Source organism: Bipolaris sorokiniana, assembly GCF_000338995.1.
Source record: "Bipolaris sorokiniana ND90Pr unplaced genomic scaffold COCSAscaffold_1, whole genome shotgun sequence".
NCBI lineage: Eukaryota > Fungi > Ascomycota > Dothideomycetes > Pleosporales > Pleosporaceae > Bipolaris > Bipolaris sorokiniana.
In genome coordinates, this window is record NW_006911895.1 from 1291700 (window position 1) to 1311134 (window position 19435).

A 19435-nucleotide genomic window follows, 5' to 3' on the forward strand; every position below is an offset into this window, starting at 1 on the left:
GAGGCCTTAGGGAGATATATCAGCGTGTTAAATAATTCTCAATCTTTAATAATGCCAGTCTTGTTCTCCCTTCGTTCGAGATTTGCTCTGAAAAGCCGTCGGTGTCTTCATATACTCCCCCTCCGTTTTCACCTATCAAGCACGTCAAGCTTTGTTCCCGAGCGCCAAACTCCAGTTGTTGTTGGTCGGAAAGAAGAAACAACAGTTGTTACGCCATATTGTTTGTACACTCACATAATACATAAACATATGCAACCATCAGCCACCACTTTTCGCCAACCTACCTAGAATCCAGTGTATCCCTGCATGTTTGGATCGATCGGATAACTCCACATTGCCATTGAATCCGGAATGAACAAGGCAGACAAGTCCGCGTCTGAACCAGTGCCTAAGTCGAATTGCGTAAAGTCAAAGTTCATATCGAAAGGAGGCTGTCCGCCAAGACCTATCATATCTGCTGTAGGCTGTGCAGCCATGTTGGGATACCAGTTTGACTGCATGGCTTGCTGTGAATGCTGTGCATGAGCTTGCAAAGCTGCTTGAGCCTGCTGCTGAGACCGAGACTGCGCTTGCGTCTGCTGTTGCTGCTGGGTGACATTGTTGCTGCCCATTGCAACTTCAGACAGGAGGTGAAGCGGAGTTTGTTTCGCAGGCGATTGGCGGGTAGACGGCTTAGGCGCATGGCTCGAGTTTTGCCTTGATTCGTATTCGGCATCTGGAGGTTGTTCTTTGTCGGCCCCTGCTTTGATATGTGCAAATCGTTCTTGAAGGCGTTTGGCGACAAAGTAGAATTTACCATGCGGAGACTGACTATCGCGGGAGACGATGGCGTTGAACATGGAAACCAACTGTTCGGTGTAGGCTTCAATTTGTAGGTCCTCTTTCTTGATGATGCTTCCCACTTCACCGCAACTTGTGACTGACACCCACATTTTCATTAAACAAACGATTGCGTATATAGCTCGCACGCCTGCTCTGATTAGCAATATGCCTTGGGAAAAGCGATGACGACTTACAAAAGATCACAGGCAAAGTCAGAAGAGTGTCAAGCTCGATGCCCAGTATCGTATCAAGGATGCCATGCGTGGCCTTAAGGCAGTCTCCGAGAGCGCCAATATGGGCTGGACCAACAGGTGCATCCTTCTTAGCTCCGGAGGCCGGCGGCGAAGAAATGGCATCCGAGGTGTACGGGGGTTGCAAATCCGCAGAGCCTTGATTCTGATGGAGAGCAATTTCATGTAGATAGAGATCTGTGACATGCTCCCCAAGCCGTAGAGTGGCTAAAAACAATTAGCAACCATGTGGCGGTGGATTACCTGCAACTTACGATCAACGTCACCGAGACTGTCATTCTCCTCTTTCAGCCCATTAAGCTCGTTCTCGAATATCTTCAAGGCGTAGATGACTTTGGGATCCGAAATGGCAACTTCGACTGAAGCGTCGTCCATGCGGAACTCGACCGAAATCTTTTCTCCAATGTGCGCCAGCTTAACCTGCTGGCAGAGCAGCTTGTCTGACGGAAGAGCTTCAGGAGAAGTTTCGAGGATGCGGACACTCTCGGCCATGTAGTTGGTCCAACGAAGGAGGATCGGTCGTCGCAAAACCATGGTGATGCTCATGCAGAGATAGTAACACACAAGAAATGTTCTTCTGGCCTCAATACTCCCAGAGTCGGGATGGTACCTCTGGAATGGACCAACCGAAAGTTTCATAACATTGGGCGTCGCCTTTCTTCCTAGGCCCAAGTCAAGAGCCATGACAGCTGCGCAATTTACCATCATGTAAAAATTGTGCTGTTCAAAGTGGAGGGGTGGCCGGTACCAGAGCACGGCTGCGTGCAATGCTTGGACAATCTCGAGTGACTTTTCTCCGTTGCGCCAGATGATGTCGGCAAGTTGGTCCTTGAGGAGCTTGGTCAACTCGCGTTGAGTGTCTTGCGAGACAAGTTGCTCTACACTTCCATGTGAAGAGCCGGCCAAAATGGAAAGAAACAAAAGCGGCTTCTTCTCGCGGACCTCGCGGGCTGTAGTGCCGGGAGGAAAGGGCACTGCTGGAAAATGAGGGCAAATCTCGTTGACGTAGCGAAGAAAGACGCGCTCTGCAATTTCGGGAGCCATAAGATTGTCAATCAGAGGGTTGATGTGGCAATGGTCAGTATGGATCTTGCTCTTGGCCGGACGCTTGATATCGGGGTGCTCTGTAAGATCACGATGAATAGCATCCATATCCTCCGGGATTGACTACCATGTTAGCTTGTACTGGCAAGGCATGTGCATGTCAATGTACTCACAGCGTGTATACCGTCCACCCTCCTGCGCTTTCGATCGGGTCCTCGCTGTATGCTCTGGGCTGGACTGTAGCCGGGAGGAATATCTGGATATCTACCCGTTGGTGGATTAGACCAATCTTGTTCGAGGTTTCCCATGCGATAGGAACCCTCTGCAGGCATGGGTGCCATGCCGTGCTGCGGAAAGCCTCCCTGGTGCCTAACGTCAGGTGCTCCGGCCTTTTGCGCATGCAGAGTCGCTGTCAACGCGTCGATCTTACGTTCGAGCTCGGCTACGCGACTGTCTGCCTTTTTCTGGCGCTTGCGTGTTGGCGGCGTAGTGATGCATGGCCGGCCTGCTTTTGCGCATCGTCTGCATGGTAGGTCTGGTCGTTCTTGGTCGCACCGCACTTTGAGTCCTCGACACGAATCGCAAGCCCTGGGGCGCTTCAGGTCGGCGGGGGATTTTGCAGACCCCGGGGTATCGTTAATACTGTTGAAGCGGTCAGCGTGGGGTCAATGCGTGAGGTGTTGTGCTGGTATTTGTCGCTCTGCAGCGCCCGATGACGTGCGCGTCTTCACGGCAAACGCAAAGCGGACGCTGGCAGTCTGCGGACAGCTTTGAGCGCGTCATTAGATGTGCAGAGAGCTGTGCCCGAGAAAGTGGTGATGCCGCTGAAGTGGCGCTGCGCTGCATTGTCGCGGCAGGTGGGAAATGGCTTCGGTAACATACCCATCGTGGTCGCCTTCGTCTTCGTGGTCGTCATCATGGTGGTCTGCATCTGGTGCGGTTGGTGACGTCTGCTCGAGGGCGGGATCAAGTATGCTGCCGAGTGGGGCGGATTGCGACAGCTGCTGGGACTGGGGATGGTGTTGAGCGGTGGGCGAGGGCAGGTAATACGGATGTCCGGAGTTCTGCTGGGGTGCAGACGAGTAGAGCTGCTGAGAGCGCGGGGGCACCGATGAGGCGCTGGCAAAGAGCCTGGGATCTATCTGGCTCTGGTCTGCCATGAGACTGCAGTGCCGTAGACGTATGGATGAAGGTCGGCGTCGGTGGTCGTATAGTACCCGAACTTCCGCGGTCGATTGCGCCGCGGAAAAGGCTGGAGTTGGAGTGCCACACCGGAAACGCTAGTCTACAACGGGCTAGTCTTACAGACGAACCAAAATTCAGTGAGAGATGGTATGTAATGTCATACAGGACAGAGTGAGAGTGTCGAGATGAGTAAGAAGAAGGAACATGGAAAAAGAATACGGCAGTCGTCATCATTCAGCTACTAGCTACTAGCTACTAGGCTGCAAACACGCAGCAATTCGTACAGTCATCATGCATTAAAAGCTCCCTTCTTTCATTCCTTCATCCTGAGCTGACTGGCGGGATAATGGCCACTTCATCGCCCTCGTCAATCTGCTGCTCTGCATCTTCCTCGTTGACATGTATATACTCCAGGTTGACCGTCAACGCACAGCTGCTCAGCACTTTGTCCTTCATGCCGGGATACCTGTCCTCGAGCAGAGCAAACAGGCCGCCCGCCTTGACTGGCGCAGGCAGGTGTTCGCTCGTCTTGCCCGTAAACGTTGAAGCAGCGGCAAAGTAGAGGATCGAGAAGTGGCCCGCGGGCGCTTTGCCAGGTGCCATGATGCCTATTCAACGTGTCAGGACCCTATTGTAATAGCTTATCAAGCACGCATCAAAGCAAGAGTTTCTATCAGGAATAAAAGTGTTCCGCAGTCCGCCGCCAAAGCAACGGTCGGATAATACATGCTATAATTTTTGATACATCATAGAGAGGGTGTGCTGGAGGAGAAAGAGAGGATACATACCTATTGTGTGTTGGGTGTGAAGAAGAGAAGACGGCGAGTGCGGGACAAACATGTGAGTTCGCGCGCCGATTTAGCGTCGGTGCACTGGCCTTTAATGGAGAGCGCGCCTCCGCCGCATTTTTTGGCAGCGGCGCCTGACGACATGATTCACACTCGACTCGCCATGTATCCTCGTATGCAGTCGACGGTTGGCAGCGTTTGCTTACGGTGCCAATGGCGTCTCATCAATAAATCAGGGCATTTTGCTCAACCAAAAACCCATCGAGGAATCTCTGCTATAAAAGTTGCGCAAACGCCTCGGCGGGCGTTGCATGTCACTGCCACTGTATGTAGCCATGCCTTCACTTCCATAAAAGAAAAAATCATATTCTGACCAGGAATAGCGCTCACAACTGCCTTCCACATCCGAAACCTCTCCGCAAAATCTAGACCCTTCCCTGCTACCTCGTCCCCAAAATACTGCCATTCGAGACCATCTCATAAAGTGGCAAGATCTCTATGGAGGACCGACACCAGAAACACTTTCCGCATTTCGAAACTACCCTATGCGCGATGAAGTCTCGAATGGCCTTTCCAAATTAGCTTCTTCTTCAAAGGCCGACGAGGATACAAAGACAAGCGAATGGGACGGTGCAGAGGAAGACGAAGAGGACGATCTCATAACTATCGGCCTGTTCTTGAAACCTGGTGATGTGGTTGAACTTTCTCAGGCTGGCCGTGAGCCAGTGCTTGCTGTCTTTGTCCAACAACTGGACACTAGTAGCCAGCTCTTCTCAGTCAACGGCAGATGGACACATTCAACTCTCAAAAAAGTCACTTTCGCTATACAAGGCTGCATCGACCCTTCGCTCGTTCAGCCGCTTGTCCCATTCCTGCCTACAGATCCGACAAAAGCCAACCCTAAAGGTGAAGTCCATGTTCCTAGAGACCTGGCCTCTCCGGTCATAGCCGCTCTGGAACATATGACCCAAGAAGCAGAGCACATTTACCGCACAAATGCACCAACACTTGACACAGCCTATACAGTCTTGGCTGACGAAAAGAGGACTCGTATGATGACATTGACACAAATCGCCAGGAAACTACTCTCACCCAATGATCCAAATTGGACACCCTCACCGCCTGCACTACTAGCTGTACGCAAAGCACTCAATCACAATGAGTTCCGTTTTCGATCCGACTCTCGCAGCCATAGACTGACCAATGTCTTTGCTATTCGACCAAAAGTAGACGTCCAAACTGTTGAAACTGTGCATGAATGGATTCGAGAATACCGAGAGTATCTGGCTTTGACTGTAAGCACGTCACATGATAGCAAGCAGCCGCCTACCAAGGGCACGACTTATGTCAAGGAGTTCCTCGATAAAGCACGCAGGGTCATTGCAACTAGCAGGAAATACCGTCAGCCAGAACATGGTGGTGTAGGACCAAGTACTGCACCCAAAGAGCTCAAGTCTGCTATGAAGGTTACGTGGGGTGAATCTTTCACGAGTGCTGACCAGCAAATCATCAATTTTTTGCAATCATGGGCACTCAGCGATCAGTTTGCAGGCATGGCAGGCCTTCACGCCGCTTGTATCGGCCTGATATCTGCCACGAATTGCTACGAACCAGGGGTAGTTCGCGATAAGGGAATTGTCGATGAAAGTCTGAGCAACATTAGACGTGCCACTGGATTGCTGTTCTTACAAGAGATTGGTGTAATTTCGCCCCACGAAAACCGCGCGCTCTACGACGAGCAATTGATGCTTCCCACCGTTCGGTTGTCACGCAACATCGAAGTGCTTAAAGACAAGGCGGAGCTTACGCGAAGGAATCCCGACTTCCGTGATTCAATGGCAGACTTACGTCGTGACTGGGGCACAACGACAGTCTACTGCGTCGATGATGTGGGTGCTAAGGAAATCGATGATGGTATTTCTATCGAGCGAGTCGAGGGATCCGGTAAGGAAGACAATGAATTCTGGGTTCATGTCCATGTGGCCAATCCAACGGCATTCTTTGACAAAACCCACACACTTTCCGGTCTTGCTGCCCATATTACAGAAACAGTGTACACGCCGGAGCGATCTTATCCCATGCTTCCGACTTGGGCATCCCAAGAACATTTCAGTCTTGACCGCGATCGCCCTGCCATTACGTTCAGCTCTCGTATCAACAAGTTCGGCACTGTGCTCGAGACAAAGATTCAGCACGGCATTATTCGAAACATAATCAGCCTCACCCCCTCTGAGCTTGCTAAGCTTTTGGGCGATGAGAATACTCTGAGCAGCCAACAATTCACTGTTGGTGGGGAAGTACCCCAGAGTGAGGAACGGCCACTTCCAAGCCTATCACCCAATCAACTAGAGGAGCTCCATGACCTGTATACTGCTGCAAAGGCGCTATGGGAGAGTCGTAGAGCTGCTGGTGGCATCCGATTCAATTCGAACAACGTGAGCGTCCAGGTCTATGAAAGCGCCACTAAGCCTGGTTTGACCTGGTATCCGCCTTCAATCAGTCGAGCACGCCATATCCAAGGAGACCCTATTATTGACTACAAGAACACCACGCCCAAAGAATTTTTGCCCTTAGCTATTGGGCCCAAGAACATAGTCGAGGAGGTGATGATGTTGGCTGGTCAGTCAGCAGCAAAATGGTGCGCGGAGCGGCAAATACCTGTCATGTACAGAGGCACCGTCGAACCTCCATCTCACGAAAACTTGTCTGCAGAAGAACTTAGAGGCGTCATAAATGAGCACCACAAGAAGCATGGAGATGTACCCGAGCTTCTCGGTATACAGTTGGTTCGCGCTTTGGGTAGGGCCATCACACATTCTTCTTCATTACCACACAAGATTATCGGAGTGCCCGGCTATGTCAAGGTCACCAGCCCCCTTCGTCGTTTCAGTGACATGATTGCGCATTGGCAGATAGAAGCTGCTGTGCGCTATGAAGCGCGGACCGGCAAAAGGTTCAACGCGCTTGACAGTGCTGCTTCATCACAAAACGTGCTGCCCTTCTCTCTCCGGCAGATACAGGAATCGATTGTCACACTGACGCCTCGAGAGCGCATCATCTCAATAGCCAAGCGAGACGCAACACTCTATTGGGCTTCTCAGGCATTCCTCCGCGCTTTCAAGTACAAAGAAGCACCTCTTCCCGAGATTTTCAAATTTCAGGTTCGACAAGTTCGAGAGGGCAGAGATGCAATTGGTCAGTTGCCTGAATATGGCTTTGTGGCTACCATGTTACAGTATGAGGATGTCGAGGTGGGCGACGAGTGGGAGGTGAAGTTGGAAATGGTAGATGTCTTCGCTAGAATCGTCTTCGTGAAGCCAATTCGTCTCGTGCACCGCAACGACAGCGCTGTTGCTTGAACACAGGTACTATGGCTTGAGGGAGGTGAATGAAAAGAAGGATGCTCCAAAGCCCCTTTACTAGCTTCCGCAATGTGCTTTCCGGCGATTTGAGTCGCCAATGATCTTGGTCTCTCGTTGCAAAGGAGGCGCTTTAGTGCGACGCTTCGGAGCGTGCACCCTCAACATTCTGCTAAATGTCAAATGGATCAGCCTCACGTATTCCAGTAGTCATATGAGCGGACCATGTCATGACGACCTGCAGCGGAAATTTGCAAAGTCACGAGAAGGGGTTAACAGTCTTCCACACCCAGGTTCTAGCAACCACCCGCACACTTCTATGCAAGCCACATATGCAATGCCAGATATAGACCCAGTGTGGGAGGTGATGCGATTGTGTCAAGATTGTGGCGCTGTGGTGGCACCTGTGTAGAAAGCCCAGTTGGCGGGCCACGTACATGTGCGTGGACAGGTTTGAGCGCGAGACCCAAAGGTCCGGGTCGTGAGCGCTTTTCACCGCCATCAGTGCTCCGATGGTACTTCTATCGGTTTGGCTATATCATTGTACGACGCCGCCACGACGCCATACATCAGCGGCGTATGCACAATGGAATACAGTTGATTTAGACATTGAAGTGTTGGTTGAAGGTTACTCTCTTCATTGGTAATACCTCTATACTGCAACTGTTTCTATCTGCCAACAAATAAGTGAAGCTAATGATTTTCGTTCAATGAACATAGCATTGAGCCTTGGGTGGATTTCTGGAGGCACATTAGGACGGTAGATATCCGACAACAGTGACTTGTTGAAGGACCGCGATTGGCCTGTACAAATTCATCTCATACTCCTCTCTCCTAAAGCTACCCGTACGCCCGAGGCGAACCAGTTTTTGACTGCATCGAAATTACTTCTCTTTCCTTGTCTTTGAACATTCCCACAACAGCGAACACGAACCTATCTCTTACGTTATGGACGATGTATCATTCGAGCAAGACCATGGTCTCCAACACCAAACTTCACGTGAGACCATTGTCACGCGGAAAAAGCAACTGCCATGATTGCAACACCAGCCCCTTTCTTGTACAAAGTGTCGGGAACGGAAGTTGAAGGTCAGCCGACACTGAAACTGCTCAAAGACCCCTCTGCAATATACTAGATACGCATAGCACAATCAGCTCAAATGACCCTGTTCTTTGACTAGCTGACAGATGATAGTGTGACCGCACAAAACCATATTCAGCATGTTGTGTTCGTGGTCTTCCCCGTGACTGCCACTTCATAACTGAAGAAGGCAATTACACCCCAATTCAGCAAAGTTATGAACTCGGTAAACTTCGTGTCGAGAATATCCAGCTCAAAGAGCGATTTCGTGCACTCAGTATACCAAACAAGCTTTCAATAGTTGCATGCTCCTCTTTTTCGATGCTATAGAACGCCAGCAAGTCACTGATGGCGTCTTGAAAGCCGAGCGGACTTTATCGATATTCAAAGAACTCGAGGAAACCAGCGTGCAAACGCTCGCGCGGATTGCAGTTGAAAAGATTAGTCGGGCCCCCCAAACGCTGCACGACCTCGTTGCACAATCGCCACAAGGCAATTCTCAAAGCCACGATCGGCAAGGAAACCACACAGCTGGGTACGGAGCTGAGAAAAACGGGGTATCACAATACTGGGCTGGGATCGAAAACGTCATGGGTAACACTGGCATGCAGTTGCTAGAGACGTATGATCTACGAACACCATCCCAAGAGAATTTTACTCCCATAAACTGGGGTACACCTAGTTCATCGACGGATCACTCAGAAGAGCATGGAACTCAGCAATGAGAGCACAGTAACATGTCGAAATCAAGACCACAATCAGGACAATAGGCAAAGCAGTAAATCACTCACACAATGCGCTACACCATCAGCCAACCATCACACGCAGCAAGAACGTTACACAGCTCTAGTCTCATATGCAGATCCCACTAGGCTACCCCCGGAGCCACTGAAGACGATTACAGCACATCACACTTATCACTACAAAATGATTCGCCCATTCTATCCTCAAGCACCGGGCGCGATACCCTTCTCCCCCTCCCCCCCCCCTTTCTCGCAAAGGTTGGAATACTGAAAAGGCAATGCCTTTGTATTCTGAGCACCATCATCTCACTACGCTCACCCCATCGGCTATCTCATCTGCGCCCTTATATCATGCAGATACGAAACCCTCCCCCTCGTACAGGCTACCGATCCGGTGCTACGGCTTTGACTAGCTAGTATAGTACATCGCGATCTAGCACTATCGGGGATATCAGGTATGCGTCTTATGGGAAACAAGGAGAAACTAGACACGCACACTCGATGCATAAATTCAATATGGTGAAAAAATTGAATCCGGAGTGTCCCAGATGAGAGCATGGATATCAACGCGAGCGAGGCTGCATGGGAGAAATATCACGTACAATACCAACGCCTGCATGACGCTAGCCTCCAAAACATCACCATCCAAATCTATCTACCCAGCCCAAAGTATATAAAACCCGTAATCACATTCCTTTTTTCTCTATCCTGCAACACATTCAAAACGCCTTCCCCTGAATCGGAAACCCATTCAGATCACTCCCTACTTCCATGCCTCCCTCCCACTCCTCCCCAAGTGGCATAAAATCCAAATTCATCCTCCCTTCACCTCCACCAGTACCACCGCCGCCAGCACCCGACTCTTCAAACGCGTTCAGCTCGGGAAAATGCGCACTAGCGAGCGCCGAAATGGCATCTTGCGCTTCGTATTCTGAGCGGATCCAGCCCGTGTGCCTGGGTTGTGATAAGAGTGATGAAGAAGATGTTGCGGTGGTGGAGGGTGTGGAGAGGGTATGCGAGAGATCGGGGCACCAGGGTGGGGGGTCTAAGGAACAAGGCGGGATTAAGATGTAATTGTCTGAGAGGTGGTCGTCGAAGCGGGGAGGTGGTGGTGGTGGTGGTGGTGGTGGGGCGGCTTGAAGGGATAAGGAAGGGTGGAGCGGTGGAGTAGTTGCTGTTGTGCTGGAACTCATTGTGCGTTTATGACGGGTTCTGGAGGTGTTGGTACAGGGACGCGATGTGCTGCTTGAGCTCATCTGGCGTTTCTTATGCCAGGGCTGACTGGTTGAGGGTATGTCGGCGTCGGTGTCGATGGTGCTGCTTCTGCGGGCAGGGACAAGGCTTGATGGCGGCTTGTAGATGGAGAAGGATGTCGTGGAGAGGGGGTCTAGGCCGCCGCGCAGTTCGATCATTACGGCGCGGAGGACGGTGGACATGCGTTCGGCAGGTTGGTAGGTATAGGCCATGTCGGAGAGAGCGGCAGCGAGGCATTCGAGGTATTGCATATTGTTTGCGCGGGAGACGGGGTCTTTGATGAAGGCTAGGGCTGCGACGAGAGCGGTTGCTGCGGTGCCCTAGAGTTTTGGTCAGTGTTTGTCTTTTATAGTATTGAGTTATATGGATACGTACGGCGTGTTGCATTCCAGTGATGAAGATTTGCTTCGTGTCGAATCGCTGTCGATGCTGCCAATATATCCTTGCTACTCTGATTGCATGTTTTGTGCATACCGTCCTACTCAACGTTGAGAAATGGTCGTCTGGCTCGTTTTCGTTGCCTGCTTGGTCCTCATAGAGCGCGAAAGGGCGATGCAGTAAGATCAGACTGGAGTGATATTGCTGATGCAGCAAGAAGAAACTAACGGGTGCTGTTGCGATGTTGTTTGGCGTCCATAGAAGCTGCTCGGGCAATCTAGCATACCAGCTGCTAAACTCGCGATCTAGTGCTGCCATGCGTATGTACTGATTTCGATCTATCGCAGTGTGTGGATCCGACATGGCGGTTTGAGAACGATGGGGATCCATGTTTTCCGTTATTTTGCCAGCGAGCTCCATGAGGTCGAGAAGGGCTTCGTAGATCATAGTTTCCATACTCTTCTCAGGACCAGCAGGTCGACAAGTGCCGAGACGCTCGAATTTCTTGGTGAGATGATAGATTTCTAGATCTGCAGACTTCATGGATGTTGGACGACCGAGGAAGAGTGCCCAGTACTTGTCGTAGATCACGCAGGCCCAGAGAGTCATCTGTCGAATCTCAATCTCTCGAGGAGGGAGGCCAAGAGAACGTGTATCGAGGTGGAGACTAAATCAAAGTCAGTAATATGTCTAGGTCCCTCACAACATTTACAAGACATACCCAATGTCGAATGCAAGTCTCACAGCCATGCCAGCATACATCCACCCACTGTTGTCCCTGCCAACACCGCACTCCAAATCTCCCAGTAGTAGCAGTGCAATCACACTGGGTATTCCGCCTGGCCTTTCGAGCTCCTGGTCGAGCATGTACTTGGCCTCGCGGTGCAACGTACTCTCCATGCCAGGCATACTAATCCTCTTGATATCCGGTCTCTCCTTGTTAGCAAAACGAAATCCCATAGCCAAAACACAGACGTGCAAGAACCCAGAGTAAAACTGCGTGCGGCCCATCTCGCGGTCCTCATTGAAAGCATCTTGGTGAAGCACATGAAGGACGGGATTGTAGAATTGCCAAAACAGATTCATGAGATAGTCATATATTTCCAGTGGGAGAGAACGTATAATTCTATCCGCTCGCCGGGCTTGCTCATTGAATTCTTGAGCGATGTTCAATGGGTTGACGGACTCGGAGTGCACGTGGCAGTTTGTTGTCGGGCCAAAGTATCGAAGACGCCCATTGAGTTGGTCAAATGAGAGATGGCCGCGTGTAGACAAAAGTCGGTTGACCATGCCGTCCTTTTTTGGCGGAGGTAGCATAGGCGGCGAACCCACACTGTCTGCGTCTCCATTTGAGATGTAGGGGCTGAGACCGAAGTCTTGTTGCTCAAATTCTGGGTAGTCTTCCTGAGGACTTTCCTGGCTAACAGGGCTAGAGTTATCGATGTGTGCAGTCGTGTGCTCAGTAACTTTTCGACTTGGCGAGGTAGCTTCTTCCTCAATGTTCGGAGCACTATGTCGTGTTTTGGGTGGATGGTTTGCTGGAGGTATTTCCTCGCCTCGGTCCTTCAGCATGGCTTCAAGAAGAGCGACGCGGTCGGTAAGAGAGCACATATATGCTCTCGAGATGGGCCTACATGTTTGTTAGCCGCTTCGCTAACATTTGATACTGTCGACCCACCTTCTTCGCTCATCGTCATTCTTGATAACGCACTTTACACCTGATCGTTTACACTGTGTGCACTCTTTCTCTCCCGGAGGTACCACACACTGGCAACTTGTCAGAAAAGTTTGTATAAAAAGGCAGTGACCATACACGAATCCTGCGGTCTCGGCACGAAGCACAGGCGATAGATGCTCGGTGACGGGGTTTTGAAGACTTCTCTTTCGAAGATGTCTTCTCGGGCACGTTCTGATCGACCTTGTTGTCTTTCCTAGACTTGGGTTCTTGTGATCCCGATTGTTGCTTAGTCACTTTGGGCGTACTTGATGTTTTGTTCTCGCCAGCCATTACTTTCTTCAAAGCCAATTTTGGTCTCTGGCGCATTGGACGCTGCAGATCAGTGTGTAAGAGGAAGAAGGAGTGCCACGTATAGTGCGACGAATGTCTTGGGGAGAGACTGCAAGACCCACCACGATGGCAACGCTCCACACTAAATCCAAACTTCGGCCTGTATTGAGCGACTGGGCTAAGACTAGACCGAAAACTTTCCCGCCAAATGCTGGGGGAGCAGCATGCGTCCGCGCCTTGGAGGTGGGGCCCCGCAATTCCATTCTACCAGGCAGCTCTCGTCGACTCGCTCCAGACGGTGTCCGCGATAAGGAGTGCCATGCTTGCCCTAAAGTGATATGCTACTAGCCAAGTTTGGTCATGGCTCAGTACGCCCGTATCGATCCGAACGCTTGGTGCAACGAACGGAGAGCAAGATGAGCCTGAGCTTTCCGGGCGCGGAGGATCTGCTTGTGAGGAGAAGGTTAGTTGGAAGTTGTTTCTCAACATAGTCATTGACCGGCAATGAGCAGAACATGCATGCAGTCGCCGTAGCCAATGCCAGAGATGTGCCGTGGAGACGTGGTGCAGGCATTCCGGAGCAGGAGTCACAGGGACTTTGGGGTGTGACGCGCATTCAGCTACGTACGTAAAGGCTTGATGCGGTCCTGTCTCCATAACTCTTCCAATGACAGCTCACGACACTCGTAGCGAGGTGCATCCCTCATGGTACCCCAGAATCTGCGAGTCGTGTTGGAGGGAGCTGAGGGTTCAGGCTGACTCGAGATGCGTCGGGGTGAGGGGGTGGATTGGTAATGGGTGTGGCGGAATCTTGGAACTGGTAATCATTGCCATGTCAATGTGGAGGCTAGGGTGTCAGCATCCGCACCTACTGTATGCGACTTCTCAAGCAAGCTGTCATGCGCACTATCCCTCGAGCCAGACGACGCCGGATAGAACCCCGTATCGGTAGTTTTGTCTTGCATAGGTCGATCAAGTTCGATGGAAGAGCTGCACAATGCCCCGTCGATCGGACCAGAAGATGAAGAAGAAAGCAAACAGCTATTGTGTACATCTTTCCAAACATCTTAGTGACACATTCCGCTCTGTACAAGTAGATGAAAAAGAACGCTGCGCCTATCCAACCTTGTGCTGTTCCATCAAAAACTACACACCAAGTCTCCCCTCAATCCACATCCCATTCATGGTCCCAGTTCCTGATGTATGGGCTGAGCCCATGCAAGTCACGTGTTGCTGTCGCCTTGACATCCCCATTTCCCAAGAACGCAAATCGATTCTTGTATCTGTATACGTAGTCGTAGTCTTCCCAGCGCGGATTCTTGATCGTTTTGAGAAAGTGAATCGTCTGCGTCCCGTGCGTTAGTGGCTGAAGGAATAGTGCGGGGGTAATACAGGAGAAGGAAACGCTAGCAAGGTGATGGGACGGACGATCATGGGTCAAACGGGAGTAACTTACAGCACCTGGCCACAGGTAGATTCTGCCTTTTGTCGACCCATTCTTGAACCAGCTACGACACTCTTCTTGCCACACGGTAGTCTTGTGGAACTCGTCAAAGTGCGCGTAAATCTCATCTAGCGCTTCTTGCTTCACGCTCATTGCTTTGATGCCCTCGCACTGCATTTTCTTCATGCACTTGACACTATACTCGATCGTCGTCTCAATGCTTGGCAGTAGTGTTCCATTACTCCATGTTGCGCCGGGGCCCACTATCGTGTAGTAGTTGGGAAATCGCGGTGCTGAAACACCCATGTAGAGGTTAGGCCCGTCCGTCCAGTCTTCTTTGATGGAAACTCCTGAGCCATTGCGCACGGTAAAGGCTGGTTGGAAAGCGACCTGAAACCCCGTAGCGCATACGATTGCGTCTAGTTTGTGGATTTTGCCATCGACCGTCTTTATGCCTTCTGGAACTACGCGCTCGATTCCATCAAAAACCGGTCTAACATTATCTTGCGTAAGCGCTTCCAAGAAGCCATCTCCGGGTGAAATCCGCCTACAGCCCACAGACCATTTAGGAATTATGAACTCTTTCAATTTGTCGTGGCCGGGACCCATTCGTCGGTGCATCTCCTTGGTGATGACGTCCTTGAATTGGTTCTGCAGCTCGGAGTTTTGCTGATACATACCAAACAAGCTGTTGATTTCTGCTTCTATCTTCTTCCTGAATTCCAAATGATACTGTGGGTCTTCTTTAAACTTCTTGATATCAGCTTCGGTGAAGGTGTACTGCCGCTGGCCTGGATCGATGTCCTGACCCTTTTGAAGGTTGTCGGTGAGTGCACCTGCACCAAAGGGCGGGGATATCCATGTTGGACTTCTCATGTATACTTCGAGCTGTGGAGGTAAGATGTTAGACTTTTCTCATTACATTCGTACCATTTACTTTCATGACTAACCTGCTTCACAATCTTTTGTAGTGAGGGCACAATTTGCACGCTCGTCGAGCCAATGCCGATGACACCGGCAGTGATATTGTTGAAGTCGACGCTGTGATCCCAACATGCCGAATGGAGTAAAGGACCTTTGAAATCATGAAGTCCTTGAATTTCCGGCCATTTCCAGTTGTTCAGGATACCTGATCTTGTTGGCTTTACTCAAATGTTAATCCGGTGCCCACCTACCTGATCCGTTGACCAAAACATGCGCCCAGTCTTTCCTCATCGAGCCAGTTGCTGGATTCCTGATCGTCAGGTTGTAGCATCCATCTCCATCATTCCAAGCTGCTTCCTCGATCTTGCTGTTGAGCTGCATGTACTTTTTGCTTCCGTGCCTTTCTGCAAAGTCTTCAAAGTAACCTTGAATTTCCTTTCCTGATGCGAAAAAGGTGGACCAGTCAGGTTTCGGGTCGAACGTGAAATTATAGTCGTGCGAGGGTATGTCGCAAGCAACGCCTGGATAAGTGTTCTCATACCAGGTTCCGCCAAAGTGCGGGTTCTTATCAAAAAGTGTCAGTTCCCAAGACCCAGGCTCTAGCATCTTCTCCATCTTGTATGCTAAGCACAGACCTGACGCGCCGGCACCGATGCATGCTACCCGTAACTTGGCAGGTTTGGAATGGTATTGGTTCAGAATTTTGTAAGGGCCGTCAGCATGTGATGGCGGGTAATCATAATCATGGCTGTGACCATTCGCGTGGGCCCCATTTGGCATTCTTGCGTCACCCATCGCGGGGATTGTCAAAAGAGGGCTCAGTGATTCGATGATGGCACAGAATTAGAGGGTGTGGTTTATCTTGCTGTTTTGGTATAACTAGCGGAGAAAACAGTATGCAGCAAGGACCGATGAGGCTGCAACCTTACAGGTGAAAGACGGCGTCTCAAGACAATAGAAAATTAAAAAGTAAGGATAGAAAAGGCATCACATTATTTCGATATAATGATTAATGTTTGTGGAGTGTTTAGCCGCGTCTCGGGTGACTTCAGACGTTGCACGAAACACGGATCAGTTTAGGCCCAACTTCGTTGCTTCTGCTTTCCGAAACGAAGGTGTATCTGGGAGCCAGATCTTTGGCTAATCTAGTTCCCTTGCATATGCGTCGCTTATCGGAGGCTTGTGGCCGTATATTGATTCAATGTTAGGGTGTGCGCCTGCTGAGGGGTTACGGAAGACGTTATGCGGTGTGGCTCCGATACTAACCACGCGTTTTTGATTGCTGGATCGGTACCATCGGGAAGGTCGGCATCTGGAAGATGTCCTTGAACACGATGCTCGAGCTTTGCCCATTAGGTGCATGTGCCTTGCAGTGGCGAGAGAACATGGTGTTTCTTGGGTAGTGGTTGGACCCACCACATGGGTACGAGCCAACGACACTACTACCATCACCAACCCGAACACAGTAGCAACTGGTGTGATGAATGCTCTTACAGCCAAGGTGACCATTAGGGTTGCAAGAATAAACAGGAGCTATTGTCAGTCGTTTGCTTCGGCGTTCCAGCCAATAAAAACTCAACAGGGTAGACTACGGAGTACACTGTGTTGGACCAATGGCATATCAACAAACCTAGGCGCATCGATCTGAGACTGAGGTTATTAGTACCTTACGGTGCTGCATTATTAATTCCTTGCCTTTTCTTTTCAGTGAAGTATATTTGATGTTCAACATAATGGTCAAGATGGATGTTTGCTCGAGAAACAAGGTGTGTACGAAGTCCGGGAGCGTGAGGTTCTACTTTATGTGATCATGCACAGATTACAGTAATATTACTTGAAGCTGTATTTCTGACCTCATTCCCAAAAGAACAAGTTGCCATTTTTGTAACTTTGGAAGCATGCGAAACTTGCGCAGTCTGTCTTCGTAACATTGAATTTCTCATCCGGCGTAGTGAATTATAATTAACTACTCGTAGGCGAAATACTTTCCTCGATTATTAGTACGGAATCCTTCTAGCCGCTAATTGTGTAAGGGCCCGAGATACTCAACAGTTAGTCTTACACTATTATCGCAGCTTCCTGCATACTATGAAACATCTTCGTAGCTGGAGAAATTATTGGGTAAACATGACAAGGCATGCAAAACGGCCTCAGTTCGGCTCATTTACTCGGGCAACTTAAGCGATCGACTACTAGTAACTCGCCCGGGCTTGATGTTGCACTAGTATCATCGTTGGCCCCGCCATCTATCGTCCTTGGTTCTAGAATAGCATCAGCATATGATACCATTGAAGGGCATACTGCGAACTGAGCTCTCTGCAACATCATACTGACAGCTCGTAAGGAGCGTTGAATGTTGCACGTTGAACTACATATTCCCCTCACTACTTGTTGGTGTGAATGCTGACTGCTTGACTCGTCTGGTTGCCCTAGCTGCTTGATGCCCTGCTAGTCAATTTAGCTGCTCTAGCTAACCTCTCTTGCTAACAACGTGGCCTGGCGCGACCTAAAAAAATACGCTGGCAACATCTTAGCAAACATCAGACAGATGAGATAGAATATCCCTGGAATAGCTGTAGGAGTATAGAGCTAAAGTGGCAACAAACTTTCATCTCTCTCTCCAATTGTTTACGCAACCCCATCACATCCATTGAACAATGTCAAAATCTGCGCTCGTATTTGGCGCCTCGGGCGTAACAGGTCAGTAAAGACAGTTCATGTGGTGACCAAGCACACTGATTTACGTGCAACCAAACAGGCTGGTCTTTCATCAATGAGATCCTCTCCGATTATCCTGCAAAGGGCACCTGGAAGCGCGCTCACGCTCTCTCGAACCGTCCAATTACCCTCTCTCAAGCGCTATGGCCGGAAGACCCTCGCCTCAATATGGTCTCTGGTGTCGACCTGCTCGCCCATAGCCAAGAGAGTCTTGAGAAGGAATTGGTGGAGAAGATTCCCGATGTCGCGGAGATAACCCATGTATACTATTTTGCATATAAAGCAGGCATGGATGTAAAGAAGGAAATCGATGAGGCACTGGAAATGTTCTCAAAAGCAGTCAAAGCAGTTGACAAGCTATGTCCAGCACTTGAGTTCATTGTGCTGCAGATTGGGACTAAAATCTGTAAGTCATACATTCTGACTAACTATAGAGCAGGACATAGACTGACTTGGCAGATGGTTGTCATCTCCGCGCCAACCTCTCTTGGTATGAGTCGACGATTCCCCCTGGCTCGTCGGCTCCTGCTCTTCCCTCGCCTCCCCTCTCCGAATCAGCCCCGCCTATACCCAGCCCACATGCCGAGAACTTATTTTACCACGCGCAGATAGACTTCATCACGAAATATGCCAAAGACAAGAAATGGAGCTTCATTGAAACCAGAACAGATCTCGTCATAGGCTTCGTGCCAAATAAGAACTACTACTCCATTGCCACGTCGGTAGCATTTTACCTAAGCGTATGGAAGGCAGTCCATGGCGAGGGAGCAAAATGTCCATTTCCTGGCACGGTAGGAACCTGGAAGGCCCTGAGTAACGACGCGAGCAGTGATATGATTGCACATCAAACAATTCATCTTACACTTTCTCCCTCCACCACCAAGGGTGCTGTTTATAACCTCGGAGACTCCAAGACGCCATACAATTGGGAGGTCAAATGGCCTGTTCTCTGTTCGTACTTTGGTCTCGAGGCTACGGAGCCTCTCGCTGAACCAATCGACATGCGCAAGTTTATCAACGACAACATGGACACTTGGCTGGCGACGGAGCAGAAGTACGGGCTGCAAAGCGGACACATTGATAGTGGCCGTGGAATGCAGATCTCTGAGCATTTTCTCATGACCACTTTCGACTTTGATAGGCATTTCGATTTAACAAAGATCTACAGTACGGGATTTACGGAGGAGAGGACACCGAAAGAGGCGTGGTGGGCAGTGTTCGACAGGATGCGCAAGGCAAAGCTGATTCCGTAGGAACGTAGTATCGTAGGTACTAGTGTACTTAAATTGAACGTTTCAATTATACCGTAGCGCGTGGCCTAGTCAACACTGAATCGGTGGACAGATAAAACATTATTACAACATACAACATTCAATAATATTAAAAAGCCAAGCTTATTGATATAGATCGCTACCCATGCCGCAACAGACTAAACG

General features: G+C 50.1%; 7 protein-coding genes across 7 annotated transcripts; 3 read left to right on the forward strand and 4 right to left on the reverse strand.

Annotated features, from left to right (window-relative positions):
• Window positions 1-284: 284 nt before the first annotated feature.
• COCSADRAFT_166407 (uncharacterized protein) lies at window positions 285-3277 on the reverse strand (the record flags this gene model as incomplete). The annotated part of the gene is made up of 5 exons (XM_007696557.1): window positions 285-970; window positions 1017-1280; window positions 1328-2240; window positions 2291-2759; window positions 3000-3277. The coding sequence occupies 5 exons, from the start codon at window positions 3275-3277 to the stop codon at window positions 285-287; spliced, it is 2610 nt and encodes an 869-aa protein (XP_007694747.1).
• A 242-nt stretch (window positions 3278-3519) lies between these two features.
• Window positions 3520-4124, reverse strand: COCSADRAFT_32150 (uncharacterized protein). Its single transcript, XM_007696024.1, has 2 exons — window positions 4091-4124; window positions 3520-3910 (listed from the first exon to the last, which is right to left on the reverse strand). Exon 2 carries the CDS (start codon window positions 3903-3905, stop codon window positions 3624-3626), a length of 282 nt encoding a protein of 93 aa, XP_007694214.1. The 5' UTR covers window positions 3906-3910; window positions 4091-4124; the 3' UTR covers window positions 3520-3623.
• Window positions 4125-4253: 129 nt separating this feature from the next.
• Window positions 4254-7449, forward strand: COCSADRAFT_76416 (uncharacterized protein; the record flags this gene model as incomplete). Its single annotated transcript, XM_007696558.1, has 2 exons — window positions 4254-4415; window positions 4474-7449. 2 exons carry the CDS (start codon window positions 4254-4256, stop codon window positions 7447-7449), a joined length of 3138 nt encoding a protein of 1045 aa, XP_007694748.1.
• A 1374-nt stretch (window positions 7450-8823) lies between these two features.
• Window positions 8824-9517, forward strand: COCSADRAFT_186331 (uncharacterized protein). The gene has a single exon (XM_007696559.1). It carries the CDS (start codon window positions 8836-8838, stop codon window positions 9253-9255), a length of 420 nt encoding a protein of 139 aa, XP_007694749.1. The 5' UTR covers window positions 8824-8835; the 3' UTR covers window positions 9256-9517.
• Window positions 9518-9807: 290 nt separating this feature from the next.
• COCSADRAFT_105936 (uncharacterized protein) lies at window positions 9808-12939 on the reverse strand. The gene is made up of 5 exons (XM_007696560.1): window positions 12719-12939; window positions 12584-12672; window positions 11627-12535; window positions 10903-11572; window positions 9808-10847 (listed from the first exon to the last, which is right to left on the reverse strand). Exons 1-5 carry the CDS (start codon window positions 12911-12913, stop codon window positions 9993-9995), a joined length of 2718 nt encoding a protein of 905 aa, XP_007694750.1. The 5' UTR covers window positions 12914-12939; the 3' UTR covers window positions 9808-9992.
• A 1054-nt stretch (window positions 12940-13993) lies between these two features.
• COCSADRAFT_105939 (uncharacterized protein) lies at window positions 13994-16076 on the reverse strand (the record flags this gene model as incomplete). The annotated part of the gene is made up of 4 exons (XM_007696561.1): window positions 13994-14258; window positions 14370-15245; window positions 15308-15486; window positions 15533-16076. The coding sequence occupies 4 exons, from the start codon at window positions 16074-16076 to the stop codon at window positions 14079-14081; spliced, it is 1779 nt and encodes a 592-aa protein (XP_007694751.1). The 3' UTR covers window positions 13994-14078.
• A 1732-nt stretch (window positions 16077-17808) lies between these two features.
• Window positions 17809-19390, forward strand: COCSADRAFT_32152 (uncharacterized protein). Its single transcript, XM_007696025.1, has 3 exons — window positions 17809-17981; window positions 18040-18405; window positions 18459-19390. The coding sequence occupies exons 1-3, from the start codon at window positions 17939-17941 to the stop codon at window positions 19250-19252; spliced, it is 1203 nt and encodes a 400-aa protein (XP_007694215.1). The 5' UTR covers window positions 17809-17938; the 3' UTR covers window positions 19253-19390.
• Window positions 19391-19435: the final 45 nt, after the last annotated feature.

What these genes read in the sequence shown, in the direction of transcription:
- COCSADRAFT_32150 (XM_007696024.1), bottom strand. Translation starts at nt 3,905, where the DNA reads ATGGCACCTGGCAAAGCGCCCGCGGGCCACTTCTCGATCCTCTACTTT.
- COCSADRAFT_186331 (XM_007696559.1), top strand. Translation starts at nt 8,836, where the DNA reads ATGCTCCTCTTTTTCGATGCTATAGAACGCCAGCAAGTCACTGATGGC.
- COCSADRAFT_105936 (XM_007696560.1), bottom strand. Translation starts at nt 12,913, where the DNA reads ATGGCTGGCGAGAACAAAACATCAAGTACGCCCAAAGTGACTAAGCAA. An exon ending in AGACTTGCATTCGACATTGG is followed by an intron (nt 11,573 to 11,626) that starts GTATGTCTTGTA and finishes ACTTTGATTTAG; the next exon opens with TCTCCACCTCGATACACGTT. An exon ending in TCACTGGAATGCAACACGCC is followed by an intron (nt 10,848 to 10,902) that starts GTACGTATCCAT and finishes CCAAAACTCTAG; the next exon opens with GGCACCGCAGCAACCGCTCT.
- COCSADRAFT_32152 (XM_007696025.1), top strand. Translation starts at nt 17,939, where the DNA reads ATGTCAAAATCTGCGCTCGTATTTGGCGCCTCGGGCGTAACAG. An exon ending in TGGCGCCTCGGGCGTAACAG is followed by an intron (nt 17,982 to 18,039) that starts GTCAGTAAAGAC and finishes GCAACCAAACAG; the next exon opens with GCTGGTCTTTCATCAATGAG. An exon ending in GCAGATTGGGACTAAAATCT is followed by an intron (nt 18,406 to 18,458) that starts GTAAGTCATACA and finishes CTGACTTGGCAG; the next exon opens with ATGGTTGTCATCTCCGCGCC.